The sequence below is a fragment of the Haliotis rufescens genome, unplaced genomic scaffold (genome assembly GCF_023055435.1).
Source record: "Haliotis rufescens isolate VD_foot unplaced genomic scaffold, xgHalRufe1.0.p SCAF_1, whole genome shotgun sequence".
Taxonomy (NCBI): domain Eukaryota; kingdom Metazoa; phylum Mollusca; class Gastropoda; order Lepetellida; family Haliotidae; genus Haliotis; species Haliotis rufescens.
Genome location: NW_025963779.1, coordinates 77,733,395 through 77,758,432, shown reverse-complemented (window position 1 = coordinate 77,758,432; position 25,038 = coordinate 77,733,395). Strand labels below are relative to the sequence as shown.

The window sequence follows — 25,038 nt, the reverse complement described above, 5'->3', positions numbered from 1 at the left end:
TAACAGGTCCGTGGTTTTAGCGAAGATGCAAGTGTAACATATGCCGACCAAAACATGCTAGTCCTTGGACCTGCTTGATTTCACTGACATTGTTATAATTAGTTCAATAATTGAAATCAGGGATGTGTTTCTACATCACATTGTGGTCACAAAAGAATATGTAATAGAATCGTCCATATTACAATAGTAAAAGCAGTAACTTGAGAGGTTTCTGAAATATGTCTGATTGTGGCCGTGGAATAAATGAGCCTTGACTAGTTATTCAATCCATTTTTAGTTTTTGTTTTGTTTGTAACTGTCAACAATTTTCCGCATTCAGATCATCATGGCCCAATTTAACGTGCAGTCTCTTCCAATCCCACGACGTGAATAGAAATGCACAACATTTATCCCCGCTAATTTATTTAATATAACTGTGCTGAAGGGAATCTTTGTAATTCACATATGAATAGATGTGATAAATCCTATTTATATAATTTTTCAAAACAATTATTTCACTTGTCTCTACATTTAGACATGTTCTTTCTACTTCTTTAAATTAGTTGTATTGATTAATTGTAAATGGTATGCCACAAGGTTTAGACGAAAATTACATCAGATCAAAGTTAAGACTGTTCGGAATTAAATTCTGTTCGTGCAAAACGATAGCTATGGATTGTAGGCGGTATATACAAGTACCAAATATATCATACACAGCACATAGACCCTTATGCCGTTGTCAAGCAAGTCTTGCTTGACAACGGTATAAGGATCTATACTGAAACGTCGCCTTTACAGTATTAAAGAAGTTGTGTCTACTTTATCATTAAAAATGAAAGGCGCGGGGAAGTATGTCTATCGGATATAATATATATATCACTCAGAACGATTGATAACGATAGAGGGTTTTTATTGGATGTATTATATTATACATACTTCAGAATGCTGTAGATGCAGACTAATGCAAGCTTTGAAACATTCTAAGAAGTAACAATATCCAAGCTGGATGTTGACACTAGTTTCAGAGCGGTAATCTATCCACATATACAAGTAACTGGTAACCTCAAATGCCTCCTTAACTTAACCCTATCATATATACATGATACGGGTAATGCAAGCTCAGAAGTTTGGTGTGAAAAAATAAAACGAACAGATATAAGCGGTAAGAAGGATATGACTGCTCATACATGCATGCACCAGTAAACCAGAAGTGAGTATAGTTACTTCAGTATTTTAGGAACAAGACAGCTTCAATGTGAAATTGCAGTTTGCCTTGTTTAGAAGATCTCCAAATGACAGGAAAGATATATTGAAGCAAGTCGAAATAATATATTTAGCCTAAAATCACGATGATCCATGGACAGTGCAGTGTGTATGTCTATGTTGGACATGGCTTAAAATATACCCACAGCTACGCTTGTCGTGGGAGGCGACAATCGATGGACCGGGTGGTCATGCTTGTATAGTGACTTCGTTGAGTGTGTGTCATGTGACCCGATATGAATACATGTAATCGAGACTGGACCAGACAAACTAGTGGTTTAAGTATGAACAACCTCCCACGCCGACATGTACGATGACTCGCAATTAACCGAAAAACGAACATGACTCCCCGAGGCTCTTTAGCTGCCTCTCTGACACGATTCTAAGCCGGACTTCCCATAGGATCAAGGGAATATTACCTGCATGCTCATCTTTGATGTTACTGGTACTTGCAGTAAAATGTTGGTCCACATGGGCAGAGAGCAAAATAGTGATTGATATTATAAGCAAACATCAAGCATGTCGGAGGACGATGAACCTCCGATCCATTAAGTCACCTAGTAAGAAAACTAAGCATGTGTTGCTGGGGGACCACTTCTGCACGGAATCAACTTCCTCAGTGGCCTATAGTGGATAGACGTCTGCAGAAGGAGTAAGTTTGTTTTTTTATTGTTGTTTAACGCCGCACTCAGCAATATTCAAGCTATATGACGACGGTCTGTAAATAATCGAGTTGGACCAGACAATCCAGTGAGTGACATCATGAGCATCGATCCACGCAACTGATCATGAGATACGATGACATGCATCAACCAAGTCAGCGATCGTGACCACCCGATCCCGTAAGTCGCCTTTTACGGCAAGCATGGGTTGGTGAAGATCTATTCCACCCTGGATCTTTACGGTTCAGAAGAATTAGTGGGTGAATATGTATTTACACTGCTTTTAGCAGCATTCCAGGAATATCATGGCGCGGAACACCAGAAATAGACTTTACACACTGAACACATGATGGGAATCGAACCCGGGCCTTCGAACGATCGAACTCTTTGACCACTACGCTAACCCTGGTAGCGGAAGTTAAAATAAACGGGAAAAGATAGTACCCATGCTTGGCGATTGGCATGAAGTTGATAAAAGAACTGTACCAAGTACATATTCTGTTTTACAAAACTCATGTAAGAATCCATGTATTACCCTCACACTCCCTCCGTAAATACGAAAATTTCTGAATTCTGACACTCCTTGTGTGACACACAAACTGGTATAAAAAAATCGCTGTGAAAGTACCAATCATGACCTGTCTCAATATTTGCTAAGTCTGTAGTTCTATCAAAAGCTAAAATTAATTATAAATATTCAACAGTTGATTTTCAAGGTATTATGCCGCTTCTGCACAGTTTGATTACGGTAATACAAAGGTAAATATATAATCAATAATTCATAAAATTCAATACCAATCTTGGACTATGACCCCTCAATATGTGCTCATAAGTTGTACTGTCAACAGCTAAAAGAATTCCATTAACTGAACATGTGAAAGGGCTATCCCATTTCTGGTCAAGGGGACATGGGTGATAATATAGTAAAAGATCTCTTAAAATTAGTAGTATTGACCAATTTCATTCAGATTCTGCTCACGAGTGAGAAATGTTATTTGCTATCAGCAGCCAAAAGAAAATCTTCAGATTCAATAAACTGTAGATTTTAAAGGCATTTCCACTTCTGGTCGAGGCGATATGAGTGATAATATAGTAAAAACGACGACATGCATCAACCAAGTCAGCGAGCCTGAAGAATCAGGAATCCCCACAAGGGTTGCGTAAATTCTATAGTCAGTGATTGAGATATATTTTGATGTCGTACTCAATGCCGAAAGAAACACACACCCTAAAGTACGAAATCTTCGAAAACGAAAAGATATAATATATTACAAATAGTTTTCGAACATTTCTTACTTTAGGATGTGTTTCTCTTTTGGAAATCAGTATAAATTACATAATTGTATCAAATAAAAAATACACTCGTTTGTACGTTTGACCTGTTTGTGCCATGACACATGACAGTGTTCAGCCATTCATTCAAGTAACAGGGCTCCAACTGTAGTTCAAACCCCATATTCAGCAATGTGAGCATTAAAATCACGTTTGAGTGTGTGGGTTAGAAATAGAGACAACTGGCCCACGTTAAAATACGAATCTTCAGTGTCCCCGATTTAAAATGTGATCTCTCAAATTTAAAAGTGGCCCGTGTACGGTTCAGCATCACAAATGACATTCCATTGCCAATGACCGCCGTCATATAGTTGGAATAGTGCTGAGTGTGGTGTTAAACATGGAACCGACTTGAATCAGGTTGGTACTTCACGACACTACAATCCCCGTAAAATAAATCATGAAATATATTTGCATACAATTACAATTAAGGTACCAAAGCCCAATAGGCCATTTGGAATATTGGATTAAGCTTTAAGTGAAGATCTTACAGACTATTCCATTGTTCTTTACTGTCCAGTAGCCAAATTAGAGGCGATCTTGTAATACCCATTATCGATATAAATACTGATTTGGTGCGTTGTATGGGAATATGCACCTATTGTATGTATAAATTAGGCAAACACACGATATGAACGTGACACTGCAATTTTTTAATAGAAAACCAGAAAAAAATAATATGCTGTTTAAACACTTAAAATAAAAATATTGACATGACATGTCTTCTACTTTGGGTGACTGTACATATAGGTTGTAAATTGTTTCCCTGGTCTGAGCGCTTTGGAATAACTTTCACAAAATCTTTGTCTTAACGACCATTTTATATTCATATGTATAAATGTTTTCTAAAATTCTATACTGCACTACAACTTTGATGTTGATCTTGTAGAGAATGTTGGTGACAGGACAAGGCAGGGTGTATTCACGATCTGGTTCGGTATGGCTTTGATTCCAGAAGATTCAGTTAACACATCTTGGAATTGGGCCCTTCGGACACGTGCAACCGGGTCGACAAGACACGAACCTGTTCTTGTAACCAATGGTATAGCCAGTGCAAGCTCTCCTATAGCCGGTTCTGTAGGATAAATAAATGAAAATTAATTAGATGTTGTCCGCACTATTTTACCTGTGCCAAGTTGAAATTAATAACATGTGATGCAATCGATTGCATGATTCATAAGTGAATATTATTAATCACACGTGCAGTTTAATAACACGTGATTAATGAATTATATTATATCTTAGCTTCACGCATTCACTTGGGATAATAACGTTTTATTGTTTAACGCTGTCTTACGTATTTCAGCAATTTGACGACGGACAGGCAAACCAGTGATCGTTATTGCGGACAACGTCCCACTCCGTCTGGGAAGGGGTACGATAATACGCAATCAACCGAGGCACCTGATCCATCACTATATCCATTTAGTCGCCTCTTACGACAAATATAGATTGTTATGGATCTATTCTAACCCGGAATTTGATGAAATGATTTCAAAGTGAACATTGTTACAATCTCACCGGTATCTGGTACACCTACTCCATCCCAAAAATCCACAACTTGTGGTGTATCTTTGACGATACGTTGTTGATGGGCATATACTGCAATAAAAATGTCAAGTCATTGTAAATGAACACAATCCAAGTAATTAAATACAGACAAAATAATAAGCCAAAATGATGAACTTATTACAGGCCCATCCTCCTTTGATGTGAGATGGAGTGTTCACGACTTTACAAGTGAAATTTGCAGTTACTTCTACTTGATATTGTCATTTGGGACTACAAAACAAGTAGACAAATCTAATTCGTTCGACACAACAAAAATAAATAAATCATCATCAGTGGCCTTACGGTTTCTTGAACGAGACACGCTCCGTTACTGTGCACACGTCACAGAAGCAGTCCCGGACTGAAAGGAAATAAGATACTGTACACGTATGCACACCCACGGAAACACAACAAAACACAGCCACACAAACATTCGCGCAGGCGCGCTCACTTCACTAAGAAATACAGCAGCGTGACACAACACCCTGCATCAGTTCTAGATATATTCATGTTTTATGAGATTCTATTAATTCAAACATTAAGCAAATTGTGTCGTGAGCGTCAAGATATCTGAGGAAACACACACATTTCTGGCGTATCAGAGCAGATATTAGCAGTAAAAGGGCTTCTTGAGTGAAATTTGTGGACATGTTTCATGAAAACAAAAGGCTCCAATTAATGGAATTGATGCTTAGTAACATGATCGAGTCAGTTCAAAACCAACTGTATCACAATCACATACAATTCAAACGTGAGCATAATGAAAGAAGGTGTAAGCCCACAACATATGTATTTCCTTTCTTCAGCCCCTCTCGAAATCCAAGTCCAAGCGCTCTCCGCAACGTCGAGGTAATTTGTTAATCACAGATATGCTATCAATATTTAAATCACAAAACTTGCGTAGCTTTATTCCATGACCCTTCCCCTTACGTTTCCAAACGTAACGCATATCCTAATCATATACACAACACAACACAACACAACACAACACAACACACAACTTAAAGGTCACTGGTATTTTTCATTGATATTGATATCTTGGCTTGCGGGTTATGAATAAACGCAATGCATCGATAAACAGATCAGTCGTTACTCCCTTATAGGATATAAAAGCATGGCTGGAAGGTGCCCAAATAGTTCTTTTTAGGAAGAGGTTGAACACGAACACGAACGATCTTTTACCCAAGTTGTGTCTCGTAGGATATGTAGGTAAAGGCAGCGCACACTTATGGCAAAACCTCTTCTTTTTCATGAAAGTTAAATACTTCGAATTTGTCGATCATTTTAGTCAAATTTATGCGTTTTATCTCATCATTCCAAAAGTTCAAACAACTGTTATCTTATTCATATTTATCGTGTCAAAATGTCCAAACTTTTCAGTAAAATCGACGGCCATATAAACATGTCCGATAGGCTTTCTGTACGTCAAAATATAACATGTCCACATCAGTATCATTGCCCTTCTCTTACCCATCATTAGACTAACGGCATCGATATTAAAAACAACAACATTCATGTCATGAAACTTTACACTCATTTCCTCATGAATTCAGAATATGATTAATAAACGCTACTGACTCTAAATGGACTAAGTCTTTCTTACCGAGTGACTCCACCAGTCCAAGACAGATGAGGACCACGCACAGTTTCAGTACAGCTGCCATGGTTGTTTTGCCTCCGTGGTCAACACCAGACTGCTGTATGTCAGGGCCGCCTCAAACGTTTAACCAGTCGTAACATCTGTTTGCTATGTAAAGTAAACATGGCCAATTAGACCGCTCCTTACACCTAATATAAACCTGCATTGTGAATAAAAAAATTATGGTATATCTATATTTAGAAAACATGTCATGGTAACCTTGGAGTAAATGTAAGCAGTTTGTTTCAGGAAAATTTGAGTAAAAGAAAAATATGAATCGCAAGCACATATGTGTTTTGCATCTAATCACACAATTACACACTGGATGTTTACTATCCAAAAAGATAGAGAACATTAGAAAATAACAAATGTTTGCAAAAAGATATCGATAAATCTTTGCTAAATGCTGAGTCCATTGTACGATTTCGAGTATATCATAAGCATAGGCAATTGTTAACCTAAGAAAACATGTGAACACATGGTACAAGTTAAAATGTTGAATTGCATCGCACATACTTTTTCTCAGTGTAGCGTCAAATTTGGTATGACCTCCACATGTCTACCATAAAACATTTTTAAAGTTTCACTGAGGCCTAAAATGTTGTAACCCTGATCAAACAACTTTTGAGCAAGAGTCGTATGACGTTCTATGACATTTTCGTAGATCGAAGTCATTGCATCACAGTTTTAGAATGTTGACAAATATTAGAGAAAAGACGATTTTTCCAAAAAACATTTAACTCCCACCCATATGTCTACAACTACGTATCTGCTTGTGCTAAACTTAACAATTCTGATTCACAGCTGTGTGTTTGCGATATTGGAGTTCGACAGGGATATTTCCTCAGTCCTTTTTACTCTCTATGTTTATAAATAAATTCGCGAATGAAATAGAGACTGAACAAAAGGACTCACTTGAATATCTGATACAAGGTCACGATTGTATGACAGTACTTCACACATGCTATGCAAAATCTCTTCCGTTCAAATGTTTATCCCACTGAAACGAGAGACAGACAATGATTTTGACGAAATCAGTCGTACGGGCCATAACCCTCGTTCGGAATACCCCGGTTAACCTTTTCGAGGTTGCATGATTAGAAAACACATTCCGTCTGTCATTTCCTGATCTGGTAAGCGACGCTCTGATTGGTCGTATGAAATGTAGTTCTGACGTAACCCGTAATGGGATGTCCTCGGATCTAAGATCTGATTTTAATGAGATTGTAGTGTGACAAACCTTGAAACAAAATCGGGATTCGAACCAATCGCCATGGGTTTCTGGCGTGCCGAAGGGACACAACTCTGCACAGATAATTGCGACGCCTCAGACGATTGTCCACCCATGGCCCCGTATCGCTGCAGAATGATTTGGTACACCATAATTGGCTGAATGTAATTCCATATTCAATATCAATCGAATCCTAATGCGACCTTCTAGCAAAGATCTCCCCCCATAGAAGACCCGGGTTAGAATTGCTCTTAACCAACCCATGCTTGTAGAAAGAGGCGTCTAACCGGATCGGGTGGTCAGGCTCGCTGACGTGGTTGATGTATGTCATCGTTTCATAGATCGATGTTCACGATGTCAATCACCGGATTGTCAAGTCCAAGCTCGATTATTTACCGACATTAAACAACAAACAAACAAAACAAAACCTTTAAGAATTTTATGAGATTGGTACTTCCTGACACCACAAGTCATGGAAAAAAGTCATGATGTATTTGCAAATAATTACAATTAAGATACCAGAGTCTAATAGGCCATTTGGAATATTGGATTGAGCTTTCAGTGAAGATCTTATTTATCATCGTTATTTACTATTCAATAGCCAAATAGCCAAATTAAATGCAAACTCGTCGAGACAGGGAATACTCTTCATCGATGTTCATCCGGGAAGTACTGTTTAAGTACTAATTTGGTGCGTTGAACCGGGACATGTGCGTTTAATAGAAAACCAGACAAACAATATGCTGTGGAATGAATTACACGAAATCACCATCTTAACGAGCATTTTATTATTCTATGTGTCAAAATGTTCTGAAATTCTAAGCACATGCACTTAAAACACAATGCACCTCTGTGATGATATAGGTCGTCACCGCTGTCATCCTTGACGTGATGTGAGACAAGACACTTCCTTGTTGTGGTTTTCTAGACGGTACACTAAAATGTATGTCAATTATGCTAAATTACCTTTACTTCGGTGATCATACCGTGACTTAATTTTGTCCTTTTATCTTCCAATTCCCGAAGACAATAAATACACCAGTTTAACACCGTGTTTAACAAAGCTTCCATGTTAAAATTAGTATAAACCAATCTACAGGTAACATACAATTTACCTCTATATTGAAACACAGTATGTGTAGCTTCATTCTATTCTACCTTGACAATGTGAAACGCGAACTATTTGATGACAGATAATGAGTGAAGCAGAACAGGTGGATTCCAACGTTTTGAGTGGCTGTCGATTTTGAGTAAGGATGTGTCTCTCATAAACATTAAACAGCGGTGTGCCTTTATATGTTCAAGTAATGCTGTTTGCATCAATGTCGTTTACTCGTATATATGAAAGGTATGGTAAGTGTATAGAACAGCGACTTTCGTAAACAAACATTAAGCGGTCATCCCTACATTTTCCCGAGGCAAGGGATTTAACTGACTATAAATGTCCAGTTTCCACCCTTGCCGAACAAGGCTGGTATTATGGAGTTACATTTTGGCTGGACTAACGAGTCTATGCATAGTCCAATCAAAATCGCACACCGAAATCGAAATCCGGTTCGTAAACTGTCATGCAGATTTCGGTCGATTGCAGAATGTGCAAAACATGTGCACCGCCAACTCGTTGACAGCAGATATTTTCAAAATCTTTTCATGTTTGTAATCAAGGAGCTCACGTGATTTGATGCTTTTCGCGATGTAAGACCCGTTTTATCACAATATAGATCTTGATTATCGATCAGATCGTCCTGACTGGGCGCCACCATTTTGGGTGAAGCAAAAGCAAGTGATACGAGAGGTGGAATCTCATTGGTCCATAGGAGAGGCTAAGCGGGGACAAAACTGGTAATAGCCACTGGTGGCGCTACGATGGAGCCAAGTGATTCCAGCCTAGTTCGGCAAGGGTGGAAACTGGACTTTTAAAGTCAGTAAACTCTCTTGCCTTGGGAAGATGTCATCCCTAACGATATGAAAGTACAGGTAGAGCCATTATCATATCACACAACGTTTCAGCTTTCTAGGCCTTGTATATCTTCAGAATACACATTTGATGTAATTTCTTAAAAATAAAGATAGATTCACCATTCTGAACGCATATCTGATGTCTCCATTAGAAGGAACATTCAGATTTCAGCTTATTTCTCTCAAGCAGATAACAGAGCCTAAAATGCATTTGACTTAAAAGCCACAAAATCATTTCCCTTATCATATTTCTTTTTACTAAAAGCAGTGTTCATTTGACTATTTCAACTATATCTTAAAAGGTGAGTGTAACCCGTCACAAATACATGCAAAGGCAAGAGAAATTGTTCACCTGCAAAAAAACACGGAAACATGCTACAAGTCAAAATATCATTTCTATCAGTAATGCGTTCAATTTTGAACTACCCCCCCCCCCCCCCCCCCCCCCCACACACACACACACACACACACACACACGCACATGTCTACAAAAAAAACATTCGAAAGCTTTGCTGAAGCCTTTAAGCACGTGGTCAAAATACAAACCTCAAATCAAAGTCAATAGTAAACGTATCCCAAACACGGAACACATACTACTTGTCCTACTACTAACTACACAAATTTGATATCGTGTTGGAAAGAAATGGTCGTGAACTGGCTATAAAAGGACTTTCGAATATTGCTTTCGTGGAGGCCATATCCAAAACTGGATTTAGTGAAGACGAACAACCAGCCTGTGACATAAGCTCATTGACTTTCAGACAGGTGATCTAAGAATTGGAGAACAAAAACAAGACATTTTATGTACAATTATAAGAAGAAGAAAATACACCAGCATGCCTGCGAGAGCTTTACTCTTAGCTTTATCGAAGGCAGTTTGTGATTACATTGTAGGGTATTTCAGTGAAGGATCCGGGTATGCATATGTCCTTACCCAACAGGTACAAACCAGTACATGTGTGTGGTGTTGCGTGGCGTGGCGTGGCGAGGCGTGTTAACAATTTCCAAGCTCTGCCATGGCTACAAATCGTGGTTGAAGAATCAGGTTGGTTAGTTGGTTGTTTAACACCTCACTCAGCAATATTCCATCTATATGACGGCGGTCTGAAAATAATCGAGTCTGGACGAGACAATTCCGTGATTGACATCATGAACATCGATCCACGCAGTTGGGACCGATGACATGCATCAACCAAGTCAGTGAGCCAGAAGAATCAGGAATCCCCACAAGGGTTTTTGTAAATTCTATAGTCAGTGATTGAGATATATTTTGATGTAGTACTCAATTCCGAAAGAAACACACACCCTAAAGTACGAAATCTTCAAAAACGAAAAGATATAATATATTACAAATAGTTTTCGAACATTTCTTACTTTAAGATGTTTTTCTCTTTTGGAAATGAATATAAATTACATAATTGTGTCAAATAGAAAATACACTCGTTTGTACGTTTGATCTGTATGTGCCATGACACATGATAGTGTACAGCCATTCATTCAAGTAACAGGGCTCCAACTGTAGTTCAAACCCGATATTCAGCTATGTGAGCATTAAAATTACGTTTAAGTGTGTGAGTTAGAAAAAGAGCCTACTGGCCCACTTTAAAATACTAAACTTCAGTGTCCCCGACTTAAAAAAATCTCTCAAATTTAAAAGTGGCCCGTGTATGGTTAAGCATCAATATTAACATTCCATTGCTAATGACCGCCGTCATATAGTTGGAATTTGCGCTGAGTGTGGCGTTAAACAAGGAACCGACTAAAATGAGATTGGTACTTCACGACACTACAATCCCCTAAAAATAAATCATGATATATTTGCATATAATTACAATTAAGGTACCAATACCTGATAGGGCATTTTGAATATTGGATTAAGCTTTTAGTGAAGATCTTACAGACTACTGCATAGTTATTTACTATCCAATAGCCAAATTAAAGGCGATCTTGTCGAGACGGGTAATACCCATTATCGATGTTCATCCGGGAAGCACCGTAAAAATACTGATTTGGTGCGTTAAACGGGAACATTCACGTGTTGTTGTATACAGAAATTAGACAAACACACAATATGAACGTGACACTGTAGCTTTTAATGGAAACTAAAAAAAACAATCTACCGTCTAAACACAAAAGATAAAAATATTGAGAGAAAAACAAACACATGACAAGTCTTCTACTTTGGGTGACTGTACATGTAGGCATTAAATTGTTTCTCTGGTGGGAACTCTCTGGAATAACTTTCACAAAATCATTGTCTTAACGACCATTTTATAATTATATGTATAAATGTTTTCTAAAATTCTATACTGCACTACAACTTTGATGTTGATCTTGTAGAGAATGTTGGTGACAGGACAAGGCAGGGTGTATTCACGATCTGGTTCAGCATGGCTTTGATTCAAGAAGATTCGGTTAAACCCATTGGAATATGTCCAGAAGCTTCAGTTAAATGGCTTCAATAGTTTGCCATAAGGCCCTGAACACATGCAACCGGGTCGACAAGACACGAACCTATTCTTGTAGCCAATGGTATAGCCAGTGCAAGTTCTCCTATAGCCGGTTCTGTAGGGTAAATAAATGAAAATGAATTAGATGTTTTCCAAACTATTTCACCTGTACCAAGTTGAAATTAATAACATGTGATGCAATCGATCGCATGATTCATAAGTGAATATTATTAATCACACATGCAATTAAATAACCCTTGATAAATGACTTATATTATATCTGAGCTACACTCATTCACTTGGGATAATTACATTTGATTGTTTAACGTCGACTTACGTATTTCAGAAATGTGACTACGGCCTGTAAACAAGTGAGACTTAACCAGGTAAACCGGTGATCGTTATTGCGAACAACGTCCCATGCCGTCTGGGAAGCGGTGCGACAATAGTAATCAACTGAGAAACCTGAGCCATCACTATTTTAAGGATAACGCTATTTTTCAGGGCATTATCATTTGCAGAAGCCCGAGGTTTCGATTAACTGCCCGACGAAAGAGGGCAGTTGAAAAGACAACGGGCGTGATAATTGCCCGTCGTCAAGCAATATGAGTGAGTGAGTGAGTATGGTTTTACGCCGCTTTTAGCAATATTCCAGCAATATCACGGCGGGGGACACCAGAAATGGGCTTCACACATTGTACCCATGTCAGGAATCGAACCCGGGTCTTCGGCGTGACGAGCGAACGCTTTAACCACTAGGCTACCCGACCGCCCCTCAAGCAATATGAGGGCATTATCAAATTACAGTGGCCCGCTCATTTTTTATAACATGCGGGCGGTTTAATGATAATTCTATCCATTTTAGCTATTAATCCATTTAGTCGCCTCTTACGACAAGCAAAGATTGTTATGGATCTATTCTAAACCGGAATTTGGTGAAATAATTCTCAGTGAACATTTTTACAATCTCACCGGTATCTGGTACACCTTCCCCATCCCAGAAATCCACAACGTGTGGTATATCTTTGACAATACGTTGTTGATGTGTATATACTGCAATAAAAATGTCAAGTTATTGTAATTGTACACATTTCAAGTAATAACATACACACAAAATAATTATCCCAAAAGATGAATTTATTTAAGGCCCATCGTCCCTGTTATGTGATTTCAGGTGAAATTTGCAGTTACTTCTACTTGATATTGTCATTTGGGACTACAAAACAAGTTCGAGGCAATCGAAAATTGGAAACATCTAATTCGACTGATCAGCGATCAAATAATGACAAACGATTGAAGGTTTTCAGCTGAACTGGACATACAAATAATTTAACATAACAGCGTTCGACATAAGACAAATAAATAAAAAATCATCAGTGGCCTTACGGTTTCTTGAACGAGACACGCTCCGTTACTGTGCACTCGTCACATTGGCAGAGCCAGACTGAAAGGAAATAAGATACTGTACACGTATGCACACCTACAGAAACGCAACAAAACACAGCCCCACAAACATACGCGCACAAACATACACTTCATTAAAAAATGAGGTTCGCCACACTTGAAATACAGCAGCGTGACACAATACCCTGCATCAATTCTAGATATGTTCATGTTTTATGAGATTCTATTAAATCTAACATTAAGCGAAAATAGATCAGTCGTTGCTCTCTTATAGGATATAAAAGTATGGCTTGAAGGTGCCCAAATAGTTCTAGAGATTGAACACGAACTCGCACGATCTTTTACCCAAGTTGTGTCTCGTAGGATTATGTATAGTGCTGGATATGTAGATAAAGGCAGCACACACCTCTGGCAAAACCTCTTCTTTTTCATGAAAGCTAAACACTTTGCATTTGTCGCTCATTTTAGTCAATTTTATGCATTTTATCTCATCATTCAAAAAGTTCAAACAACTGATATTTCATTCATATTTATCGTGTCAAAATGTCAAAAATTGTCGGAAAAATCGATGGCCATGTTCGATAGGCTTTCTGTACGTCAAAATATAACATGTCCACATTAGCGTCAGTGTCCTTCTCTTACCCATCATTAGACTTACGGCATCGAAATTAAAACACAACAACATTCATGTCAAGAAACTTAACACTCAATACCTCATGAATTCAAAATATGATAAATGGACTCAGCCTGTCTTACCGAGTGACTCCACCAGTCCAAGACAGATGAGGACCACGCACAGTTTTAGTACAGCTGCCATGGTTGTTTTGCCTCCGTGGTCAACACCAGACTGATGTATGTGAAGGCCGCTTCAAATGTTTAACCAGTTGTAACATCCGTTTGCTACTTAAAGTAAACATGGCCAATAAGACTGCTGCTTACACCTCGTATAGACCTGTATTATGAATAATCATTTTATGGCGCGAGTATATCTATATTTAGAAAACAAGTCCTGGTAACCTTGAATTAGATGTGAACAGTTTCTTTGAGGAAAATCTGATTAAAAGAAAAACAGTGAATCGCAAGCACATATATGGTGTGCATCTAAATTTGTAGACATAATTACACACTGGATATATACTCTCCTAAAAAGATAGAGAACATTAGAAAATAACAAATGTTTGCAAAGAGATATCGGGAAATCACTGCTAAATGCAGAGTCCATTGTACGATTTCGAGTATATCATAAGCATAGGCAAGTCAATTGTTCACCTAAAACATGTGAACACATGGTGCAAGTCAAAATAGTAAAATGCATCGCGCATACTTTTTCTCAATGTAGCGTCAAATTTGTAAATGACCTCCACATGTCTACCATAAAACATTTTGAAAGCTTCACTGAAGCCTTGAATGTTGTAACCCTGATCAAACAACTCTTGAGTCGTATGACGTTCTATGACATTGTGTAGGAAATGCATGCTCGGTTGTACCTAAAAAGGTGTTAATTGTAGACGTAACGTGTAGGTAAAATAACCAATGGCATTACTCTTTGCAACGAGACTTACATTTTTTACTTATAAACGTTCTGTTAACAGTATCGTTTGTTTCTTTCATGGCATTGTGAATAGATAGTTTCAACGAAATACATTTTTATCGGAGTTTGAAATTGTACATAAACTTGAACATTGAAGGAAAACGGGGGAAAATATATGTGCTGTTATAACGGTAACACCCACTGTGCGTGAAGATCGAGGTTATAGCATCACAGTTTTAGAATTTTGACAATATTACAGAAAAGACAAATTTTCCATACGTATAACTCCCACCCATATGTCTACAACTACGTATCTGCTTGTGCTAAATTTAACAATTCTGATTCACAGCTGTTTGCTTGTGATCTTGGTGCTCGATAGGGATATTTCCTCAGTCCTTTTTACTCTCTGTGTTTATGAATGAATTCGCGAAAGAAATAGAGTCCATGTAAATACGGAGATTCAACTTCATCCAGACATTACTCCTAATACTGATCCTATATTTGGTTTACAAAACTGAATTGACATTCTGGAAAAAAACATTATTGTAAGTACCATGTGACTGTGAATTTAAATAAAACCAATGTGGTTGAATTCAAAAGGGTGCCGGAATGTTATCAAAGTACGAGAGGTGGTATTACCGTAGTTCATGTGTGGAGTTTTACAGGTACTTTCTTACATTTTCTAAATCCTTATCGTGGTCACGATATACTTTATCGGCTGCTTTACGGGCTTGAAAGGTATTGTTTTGTTGGTTTAAGTCTCATTCAAAATTTAACCCAATACCTTAACATTTGAACGGTAAGATCTTTACGCCAAGGTGAAACCAGTCTTTTTAAAGGAGCTGAAGTATGGGGGTCTCGATAATATGGATAGTATAGATAAAATTCATAATTTTGCTTTTAGGTGTGAAATTGTCCACTTTAATCATGTTGTATGTGGCAGGTTCCCATTGGAGTATAGGATTGCATTAAAGCTTGTATTAAACACTGTTTTAAATTGCTGTGTATGCCAGAAATAAGATTTCCTAAAACCTGCTAAAATGTGTTTTTACATTGATTAGCTTGTGATAAGATTAAGTGGGCATCAAAATAATGTTTATACTTTTTCATGGTGGTTTCGGGTATGTGTTGGAAATCTAACGTATTAACAATCTTAAATGCGTTTTCCATAATTTGTACAAAGACTAAGGTGTCCAAATTCACACGACGTTGTTTATCCAGTCAGTTTCATTTGGTTTTGAGCTCTATTTAAAATGTATAACGATTTCAAAATTCAGTAGAGCACTAGAAAGATTTCGTTGCAGTTCACACAATCTAGTTATTGAGACTGGTAGTTATTACAACATACCTCTGGAAGAAAGGTGGTGAATAAATTGTAAAAATAATTTGTAATTAGTGTGTGAGAAAATATGATTTTTATATACAAAACGTATGCAGTGCAACCCTCTCTTCGTCATTTTAACATTCTCTTATTAACATCAAATGCAAACACCATCGACCACTTATCCATGTTTGTCTACAATGCAAACCGCTTGAGCGATTCTTGTTTCTTTTTGTTTAATCCCAAATAGAGTGCCATATGTACATAATGTACGTTTTTGAAAGGCTTTTTAGAAGTGATACACATAAGGAAGAGAATATATGGATGTCAACTTCTTTATTATGAGGAACAAAACGTTTCGGAGTATATGCTTACTCATTCATCGGGCGAATGATGTACATTGTCAACTACAGCTGCAGTAGAGTGTTATGTAATAATGGGCCATCATTATGGATATGGGCCGATGGCATACATTCTTCTTGAAAATTGATTCCGAGACAGAATAAGACAACTTATTGAGATTGCCTTTGTTCTGGAATATTGGAATAAGACGCTAGCTTTTGGCTATATATTTCATTATTTAGTTTCTTATTTGAGTTCGTGTTAATATATATTGGACTGTATACACAAGTGATACTGCAACTGACTTACACGAAATCACCATCTTAATTATTCTATATGTCAAAATGTTCTGAAATTCTAAGCTGCAACATTGATGTTGACCTTTCGGATAGAGTAGGAGACTAAGGACAAGGCCGGGTTTATTCAAGATCCGGTTCAATATGGCTTAAATTCGAGAAGCTTCAGTTCAACAGCCTCCTTATATTTGCCAAATGGGCTTCGACACACGCATCCGGGTATAGCCAGTGCAATCACCCCTTAGGCCGGATCTGTATTTGTATATGCTTAAAATAACAATCTGGCGCTCCCGGCCCGAGATCGTATTGACACAATGCACCGCTGTGTTGATGTAGGTCGACTCCACAGTCGCCCTTGGCGTGATCTTCCTTGTTGTGATTATGTCTAGACGGTACACTAAAATGTCCATTATGCTGTATTACCTTTACTTCAGTGATCATAAAGTCACTTCAAACAATTCGAACAAAACTTTTCAAAATTGGTTCTTTCGTCTTCCAATTCCCGAAGACAATAAATACACCAGTTTAAAACCATATTTAACTTCCATGTAAAATTAGTATAATCAAATCTACAGGTAACATACAATTTACCTCTATATGGAAACGCAGTATGTGTAGCTTCATTCTATTCTACCGTGACAATGGAAAACGCGCACTATTTGATGACAGAAAACGAGTGGAGCAGAACAGGTGGATTCCAACGTTTTGAGTGGATGTCGATAAGTATCTCTAATAAACATTTAACAGCGGTGTGCCTTTATATGATCAAGTTCTGCTGTTTGCATCAGTGTACTTACCTCGCTTATATCATAGGTATGGAATGTGTATAGAACAGCGACTTTCGTAAACAAACATATAGCGGTCACCCCTAACGAAATGAAGGTACATGCAGAGCCATTATCATTTCACACAACGTTTCAGCTTTCTAGGCCTTGTATATCTTCAGAATACACATTTGATGTAATTTCTTAAAAATAAAGATAAATTCACCATTCTGAACAAACATCTGATGTCTCCTTTAGAAGGAACATTCAGATTTCAGCTCTTTTCTCGGTCAAGCAGAAAACAGAGCCTAAAATGCATTTGATTTAAAAAGCCACAAAATCATTTCCCTAATCATATTTTTTTAACTTAAAGCAGAGTTCCTTTGACTATTTCAACTATATCTTAAAAGCTGAGTGTACCTTGCCCTGCAAGAAAAACACGGAAACATGCTACAAGTCAAAATATCATTTCTATCAGTGATGCGTTCAATTTGGAAATATCCCCCGCATGTCAACAAAAAAAAAACATTTCGAGAGCTTTGCTGAAGCCTTTAAGCACGTGGTCAAAATACAAACCTCAAATCAAAGTCAATAGTAAACGTATCCCAAACACGGAACACATACTACTTGTCCTACTACTAACTACACAAATTTGATAACGTTTTGGAAAGAAATGGTCGTGAACTGGCGTTAAAACACATCTATGACGTCATTCTATTGTTTGAACGCTCTATTGTTTTTTTAGGAATGGAGAGTTGTTTGTAAACTGTACATTATCTTGAACCAACATTTGACTTAAGTTCCACTTGGAATGGACGGAACTATTTACATTTATTGACAAGTGAATAATTTCATTTTTTCCAGCGCCAGCGGGGTTCCAACCCGTATAGTTTGATTTGAGAATGTGTAAATGTTAACGTCAGCTACAGCGGCACATGAAGGTATGGTGTGAAATTAACTATTAAATATTTTCATAATTTTGCATAATGCTTATAAGCTCATAATAATATGTATTTTGTGTAAGAGCAGGTTACCTACAACAATGTACATATGTATAGCAATTTATATATAATTAGACAACCTTTGGCGAGAAAAAACAAATAAGGTAATATAAATATCCCTTGACGGGTCTCTATATTTCCTATTATTCCCATCAGCATGTATTAAAAATGTGCAAGCGATTGATAAATACAAGTTTTGGACCCAACGAAATTATGAAGAGCCGTGTACCATGCATTGTAAATGTTAGCTCGCGATGTAGCTTGGCGCACGTGCAACAGCGGCAGAGAACGCATCACGCAAGGGCGACTCACGCAGTATATACAGACAGCAAAGAGTTCTGGTATATTTTTCAAATACTTTCAACAAAAGAATATTTTGTCAAAGTGTAAATGTAGGGATGAGTTTTAAGTAGGGGCCGAGGCCCATTATATTTAATGAATGGAGAGTTACGTGGACATTCCCCTCCACATAAAAGGGGTTTCGAATATTGCTTTTGTGGAGGCCACATCCAAAACTGGATTTAGAGAAGGCGGACAACCAGCCTATGACATGAGCTCATTGACTTTCAGACATGTGATCTAGGAATGGGAGAACAAAAACAAGACATTTTATGTACAATGATAATATTAAGAAAATACACCAGCATGCCTGCGAGGGCTGCGAGAGATTTAATCATAGCTGTTAGAGCTTTAAGGAAGGCAGTTTGTGATTACATTGTAGGGTATTTCAGTGAAGGATCCGGGTATGCACATGTCGTTACCCAACAGGTACAACCCAGTACATGTGTGTGGCGTGGCGTGGCGTGGCGTGGCGTGGCGTGGGTGGCCTGGCCTGGCCTGGCGTGGCGTGGCGTGGCGTGGCGTGGCGTGTTAACAGTCTCCAAGCCATATCATGGCTGCAAATCGTGGTGGAAGAATCAGGAACCCAACATGGGTTTGTGTAAGTGATTGAGATTGATTATGATATAATACTCAATTCCGAAAGAAAAGCACACACTGAAGTATGAAATGTTTGAAAATGAAAAGATTTATGTATTACAAATAGTTTTCGAACATTTCTTAATTTAGGGTGTGTTTCTCTTTTGGAAATTAGTATAAATAACACAATTGTATCAAATAGAAAATAGACTTCTTTGATAGGCATTTAGAACGTAACACGTGTTATATTTGGGATAACACTTTCTTTGTAAAGTACCAGGCTTCCACAGAAATGAAACTCCGACAACTGGTAGTCTAGATCACGTACTTTGAGTACCCCTCTGACAAGTGGCTGAGTGGGTTAGATCGCTGACTTTGTGTGCTGGCGATTAGGTGCCTCACTCTGGCAAGTGTGGGTTCGAATCCCGGACGGGACACAACTAAAAAAAAAGTACTAGAATCTGTACTTTACTAAGAAAGTGTTATCCCAAATATAACATATGTTACATTTGACCACTTTCTAAATGGCACTGTGTATTCAAGGCATTTAGAAGTTGGAGTACTAAGTAAGGAAAGGAATATATGGATGAACAAGTTCTTTATTACAATTAAGAGCGACGTTTCGGTGTAGGTCCTATTACCGTTTATCACTGATCACTTGCATGATATCGGTGTTAGGGCCTGCACAGAAACGTCGCTCTTAATTGTAATAAAGAAGTTGTTTATCCATATATTCTTTTCCTTACTTAGAAAATACACTTGTTTGTACGTTTGAACTGTATGTGCCATGACACATGATAGTATACAGCCATTAATTCAAATAACAGGGATCCAACTGCAGTGAGTACAAATGAGAGTATTCATGCTAGAATGCATTGTAATAACTGCAGTCATTGCTGATATGAAGCTAGGGGGAACATATACAGATCATATTGCCCTTAGTAATATTCATATACAGTCAAGTCTCGTTAAACCGACAATCGGCTTTATCCGACACTAATGATGGGAACCAATGAAATCAGTGCTATTTAGACCCGTTAATCCGACAGTCTCAACTCCGACTCCGACACACCTGATTTGCAACGAATTACCGAAATCACTCATTAATCAGTCTCGTTAATCCGACACAGTGATCAGCGTACTCCGTGGCCATTTGCCCGCGAGTACACAGCCCCGTGTTTGGATACGAGACGAGTCGTCGAGTTGCTGCATATTTCAAGAGGTAACACAGCACTTGACTTATGTGCAGTCAGCTGTAAATTTGTTTTGATAAGGGTGTAGGCGAAATGAGGTGTAGGCGAAATGAGGACAGGCCGCTGCAGAGATAAACTTGCTTAACAATAAACAATTACTGCTTTAAATAAACAAAACATGATTTTCGGTATTCGGTCGTAACCATCGATACAAAGGTTACATCAATGAGAAATTTGTGTGTGTCATCATGCAACCATGTCAACGGAATTAGAGTCATGAAATGCAATACCACCCACTCGTCACGGCAATGAAAATGATGAAGCTCCGCACAGAAACTTACGTAGCAATAGACTTCTGAGCCACTTTCCCCTCGACCAAACAGGAGACGATGACTCGATCCATAATGGAATGTTTCAGAAAGACGGGAGTCAGGGAGAGTTTTCAAATATTTCCACACGAGCAGGTCTTTGACCCAAGCTTCGGAGAGGTAGGTTTGTTTGTTGTTTAACGCCGTAATCAGCAATATTTAAGCTATATGAAGGCGGTCTGTAAATAATCGAGTCTGCACCAGACAATCCAGTGATTGACATCATGAACATCGATCTACGCAATTGGGATACGATGACATGCATCAACCAAGTCAGCGAACCTGACTTGGTTGATGCATATCATCGTATCCCAATTGCGTGGATAGATGCTGGGTCACGGGCCTGCCCCTTGTTTGATTTTTCCATAAAATTACAACACTTGGCATTTGACACTCGTGGGGAATCCCGGTATGAATAAGGGTCCTCCTCAACCTGTTGGTCGTAAGAGGAGACTAAATGGATCGGGGGTCATACTCAGTGAATTGGTTGTATGAATGTTAATTGCGTAGACGGGTGTCTATGCGAATCCCTGGATTGTCTGGTTTTGACTCGATTATTTACAAACCACCGCCACACTGATGGAACAAAGAGGAGTGCGGCGTTAAACAGAACAGAACACTAATTTTAGCCATATATGGGTATTCTATCGTATCATGATTTCCAAATAGTAAATATCCGAAAGACATAGGGCTAGTTATTAGTCATAAGAACGTCCGAGTCTCCTACCTCATTCTTTGACCTGCCGTATCTTTATTCCTCGATATTTGGAATATTATTTACATCAAATACCTTATGAAATCGGCATACTGTTATTAATCCCTTGCCGTGCTAGAAGTACTAATGGTGATTCCAGTCCGATATATGCATGACGGCTACAGCTGCTGTGGTACTTTGTCATATGACACATTGCATGCTTCTGGCACTGGGATCATAAAGAGAGTGAGTATGGTTTTACCCCGCTTCTTGCAATATTCCAGCAATATCACGGCAGGGGACACCAGAAATGGGCTTCACAAATCGTACCTATGTGGGGAATCGAACCCGGGTCTTCAGCGTGACAAGCGAACGATTTAACCACTAGACTACCCCACCGCACTGGGAGTACACAAACCGTCATGTATACAGATCGTAGGTACCATTGTCGAATGGATTAAACACAAGACACACTTTCAAGTGATTTAGGATACTAGCAAGCACAGTGGCGTCCTAGAATTACCACAAAGGTATGTTGCAAATTCGGAATTATTTTTTGTACCAAAATGGACAACACTAGGGTGAAAACAAAACCATGGAAAGGGAGAATCATAATAGTTCATCTATTTTAGGATGTATTTTAAGAGATTATTAGAAATAATTATTTTTAAATAGACAAGGATGTAGCGGATGTAGCGTAAATATGTCAAACACGTAAGGGCAACATATTTCCAGCCTCGACTGACTGACTGACTGAGTATCGGGAATCGAACACGGGTCTTCGGCGTGACGAGCGAACGCTTTAACCACTAGGCTACCCACACAAGCCTCGAGGATGGGCAACATATTTCCACAAGCCTCGACTGACTGACTGACTGAGTATGGTTTTACGCCGCTTTTAGCAATATTCCAGCAATATCACGGCGGTGGACACCAGAAATGGGTTTCACACATTGTACCCATGTCGGGAATCGAACCCGGGTCTTCGGCGTGACGAGCGAATGCTTTAACCACTAGGCTACCCGCACAAGCCTCGAGGATCCACAGCTTGAATTTGATTTCTGTGCAGCAAATGGAATGGATGTGAATGAAAGCTACCACTGTGGTGTTGTCCGAAGCTATGAGGACTGAGGAGTGAGATAGTTCGGCTTTCCAGGTCCTGACGGCGTAGAATATTGACTTCATTTCTAGGCAGTTTATGTGAAGATTCTTTCCGGAAGCTTTCTAAAAACTTTGAACCTTGAGATTGACCATATTGGCTCCCCATCATAAGTTTGATGCGTCCGTGAATAGGTGATGATGGAGTGCCTTATTCACAAGGGAAATGCTGTTCCTCACATGATCTTTTTTGCTCTGAACTAAATCTCCTGGTATCTGTATAAGTGAGTCCAGGGGTTGTGATCTCGAAGTATTGATCCAATCCTGGAGAGGGTGTAATGTCAATCTCCCTCTGTATGCCAAATCTTGAAAGGATGTTATGCTCCCTAATAGAGACATCCAGCAATCTCATTAAATCAGATCTTAGTTCTCGCTATAGCTAAACAAAGATCTGAGGACCCCATTACGGGTCACGTCAGAACGACCTTTCACCCGACCAATCAAAGCGTCGCTTACCAGATCGTGAACGATACAGTCGGAATGTGTTTTCTAACCATGCAACCCCGAAAACGTTAACACGGGGTATTCCGAACGACAGTTACGGCCCGTACTGCTGATTCCGTCAAAATTGTCGTCTATCTCTCGCTTCCGTGGGATAAACATTTGAACGGAGGAGGCGTTGCACAGTACGCTGGAAGCACTGCCATACAATCTCTACTATATATTGGGCATTCCGGAATGTTCGTTTGTTCAGTTTTCCAAATTTTAATAGAGAACTGTGTCAACATATTTTTCAAGCGTAGTCTGAAATGGAAGTCGCCAGGTTTAAACGAGTGCCGTAAAGCTCGAGAAAGCTGCTTTCTAATTGGCGGATGTCGACTTCTTGTTAGTCATTTCAGTGGTCGGTCAAAGTTCGCGAAAGGTCGTTCTGACGTGACCCCTAATGGGGTGTCCACAGATTATTGTTTAGCGGCTGCAAGAACCTAGATCTGATTCTAATGAGATTGAGACACCCAGCAACGTAGCAACTGTATGGATCTGCTGCTAGTGCTTCCAGATGAAATCCTCGGCCTTCTAGCCAGGAACGAGTAGAGGATAGTGGTGGAGGTAAAGCTTGTATCTGTATTCTGATTTCTTGTTAATTAATTAAACATTGAATATTCTGGAAGGTAATGTAGGATTGTGGTGTTTGTATAATTTAGTCACCAGACTTGGTACATTACTGCCAGAATTGTTGATGATCATGCGAAAATTCTGTCTCATATAAATTATCTGTTTATTCAATCACTTTCATGCTAACACTGCCAAGTGGGTTAAAACTTAACTTGGAACAACCAAAAAAGGTCAATGCAAGCTATGTAATGATGACATAGGGCATGTGTTTTTCTCTTCAGATGCTTCACATTTGAGCAAATATTAGTCTCTCCGTTCGTGTCATTATCTTGTTTATATGTACATGTCACAACATTAAATCAAATGCACTGACCAAAGTTGCTGTTACAGGGTGCGTTGAGCTCCATGGTAGTGTTAGCAGCAAAGCGGTTGAAAATACAGATATCTTATTAGGATCAAATTTTCTCATGATCATCAAAAATTCTGAAGTTACAGACCTGGTTATGTACAGCTATGTCTAAGGATCAAGCCAAATTTGAAGAGATATGGTCCAGAGATCATTGATCACAGTGGATACCTAGCACAAGAGTGAGTGATGCTGTTTCAACACTACAGTCATCAATATTTCAATCATATGTTCAATGACATGTAAATAACTCGACCAGTAATACTAGTGGTTGAAAGCATGAGCACCCATCCACGTTATTGTGGCATGGTGACAACCAGCCAGGACCACCTAATCATCATATTAGTCAACCTTGTGACAAGTATGGGGTAACCATGGTTACAGACACCTATTCTGACCAAATCCCCAGTGTATAAGGAGAAGAGAACTGAAATGGCTCGTGAATACCTTCTGGTACTGAGAAGAGTTGATATACATATAAGCAAATAAAACCATGATTCATATGAAAAAGAAGCAATGACTC

At 38.7% G+C, this 25,038-nt stretch overlaps 2 protein-coding genes across 5 annotated transcripts in view; both read right to left on the bottom strand.

The window, feature by feature from the left end:
- The window catches only part of LOC124147880, a 42,207-nt gene extending 35,673 nt beyond the window's left edge, over positions 1–6,534 (bottom strand). The window contains exons 1-4 of one of the 4 annotated variants that reach the window (XM_046518702.2): positions 6,391–6,534; positions 5,091–5,148; positions 4,758–4,838; positions 3,869–4,311 (exon numbers count right to left, since the gene is read on the bottom strand). In XM_046518702.2, coding sequence (XP_046374658.2) covers positions 4,197–4,311; positions 4,758–4,838; positions 5,091–5,148; positions 6,391–6,451 — 315 coding nt within the window. In that variant the 5' untranslated portion in view covers positions 6,452–6,534 and the 3' untranslated portion in view covers positions 3,869–4,196. Of the gene's footprint in view, positions 1–3,868; positions 4,312–4,757; positions 4,839–5,090; positions 5,149–6,390 lie in introns of those variants that run through there. The other 3 variants (XM_048401362.1, XM_048401377.1, XM_046518700.2) reach the window with 3 other exon arrangements.
- A 5,154-nt stretch (positions 6,535–11,688) lies between these two features.
- On the bottom strand, positions 11,689–14,384 carry LOC124147877. The gene is made up of 4 exons (XM_048401394.1): positions 14,227–14,384; positions 13,453–13,510; positions 13,039–13,119; positions 11,689–12,181 (listed from the first exon to the last, which is right to left on the bottom strand). The coding sequence occupies exons 1-4, from the start codon at positions 14,285–14,287 to the stop codon at positions 12,061–12,063; spliced, it is 321 nt and encodes a 106-aa protein (XP_048257351.1). The 5' UTR covers positions 14,288–14,384; the 3' UTR covers positions 11,689–12,060.
- Positions 14,385–25,038: the final 10,654 nt, after the last annotated feature.

Excerpts from the sequence above, each read along its gene's own strand:
- LOC124147877 (XM_048401394.1), bottom strand. The coding sequence starts at position 14,287 with ATGGCAGCTGTACTAAAACTGTGCGTGGTCCTCATCTGTCTTGGACTG. Across the intron at positions 13,511-14,226 it reads TGGACTGGTGGAGTCACTCG|TCTGGCTCTGCCAATGTGAC; the intron begins GTAAGACAGGCT and ends ATTTCCTTTCAG. Across the intron at positions 12,182-13,038 it reads GGAAGGTGTACCAGATACCG|AACCGGCTATAGGAGAACTT; the intron begins GTGAGATTGTAA and ends TTTACCCTACAG.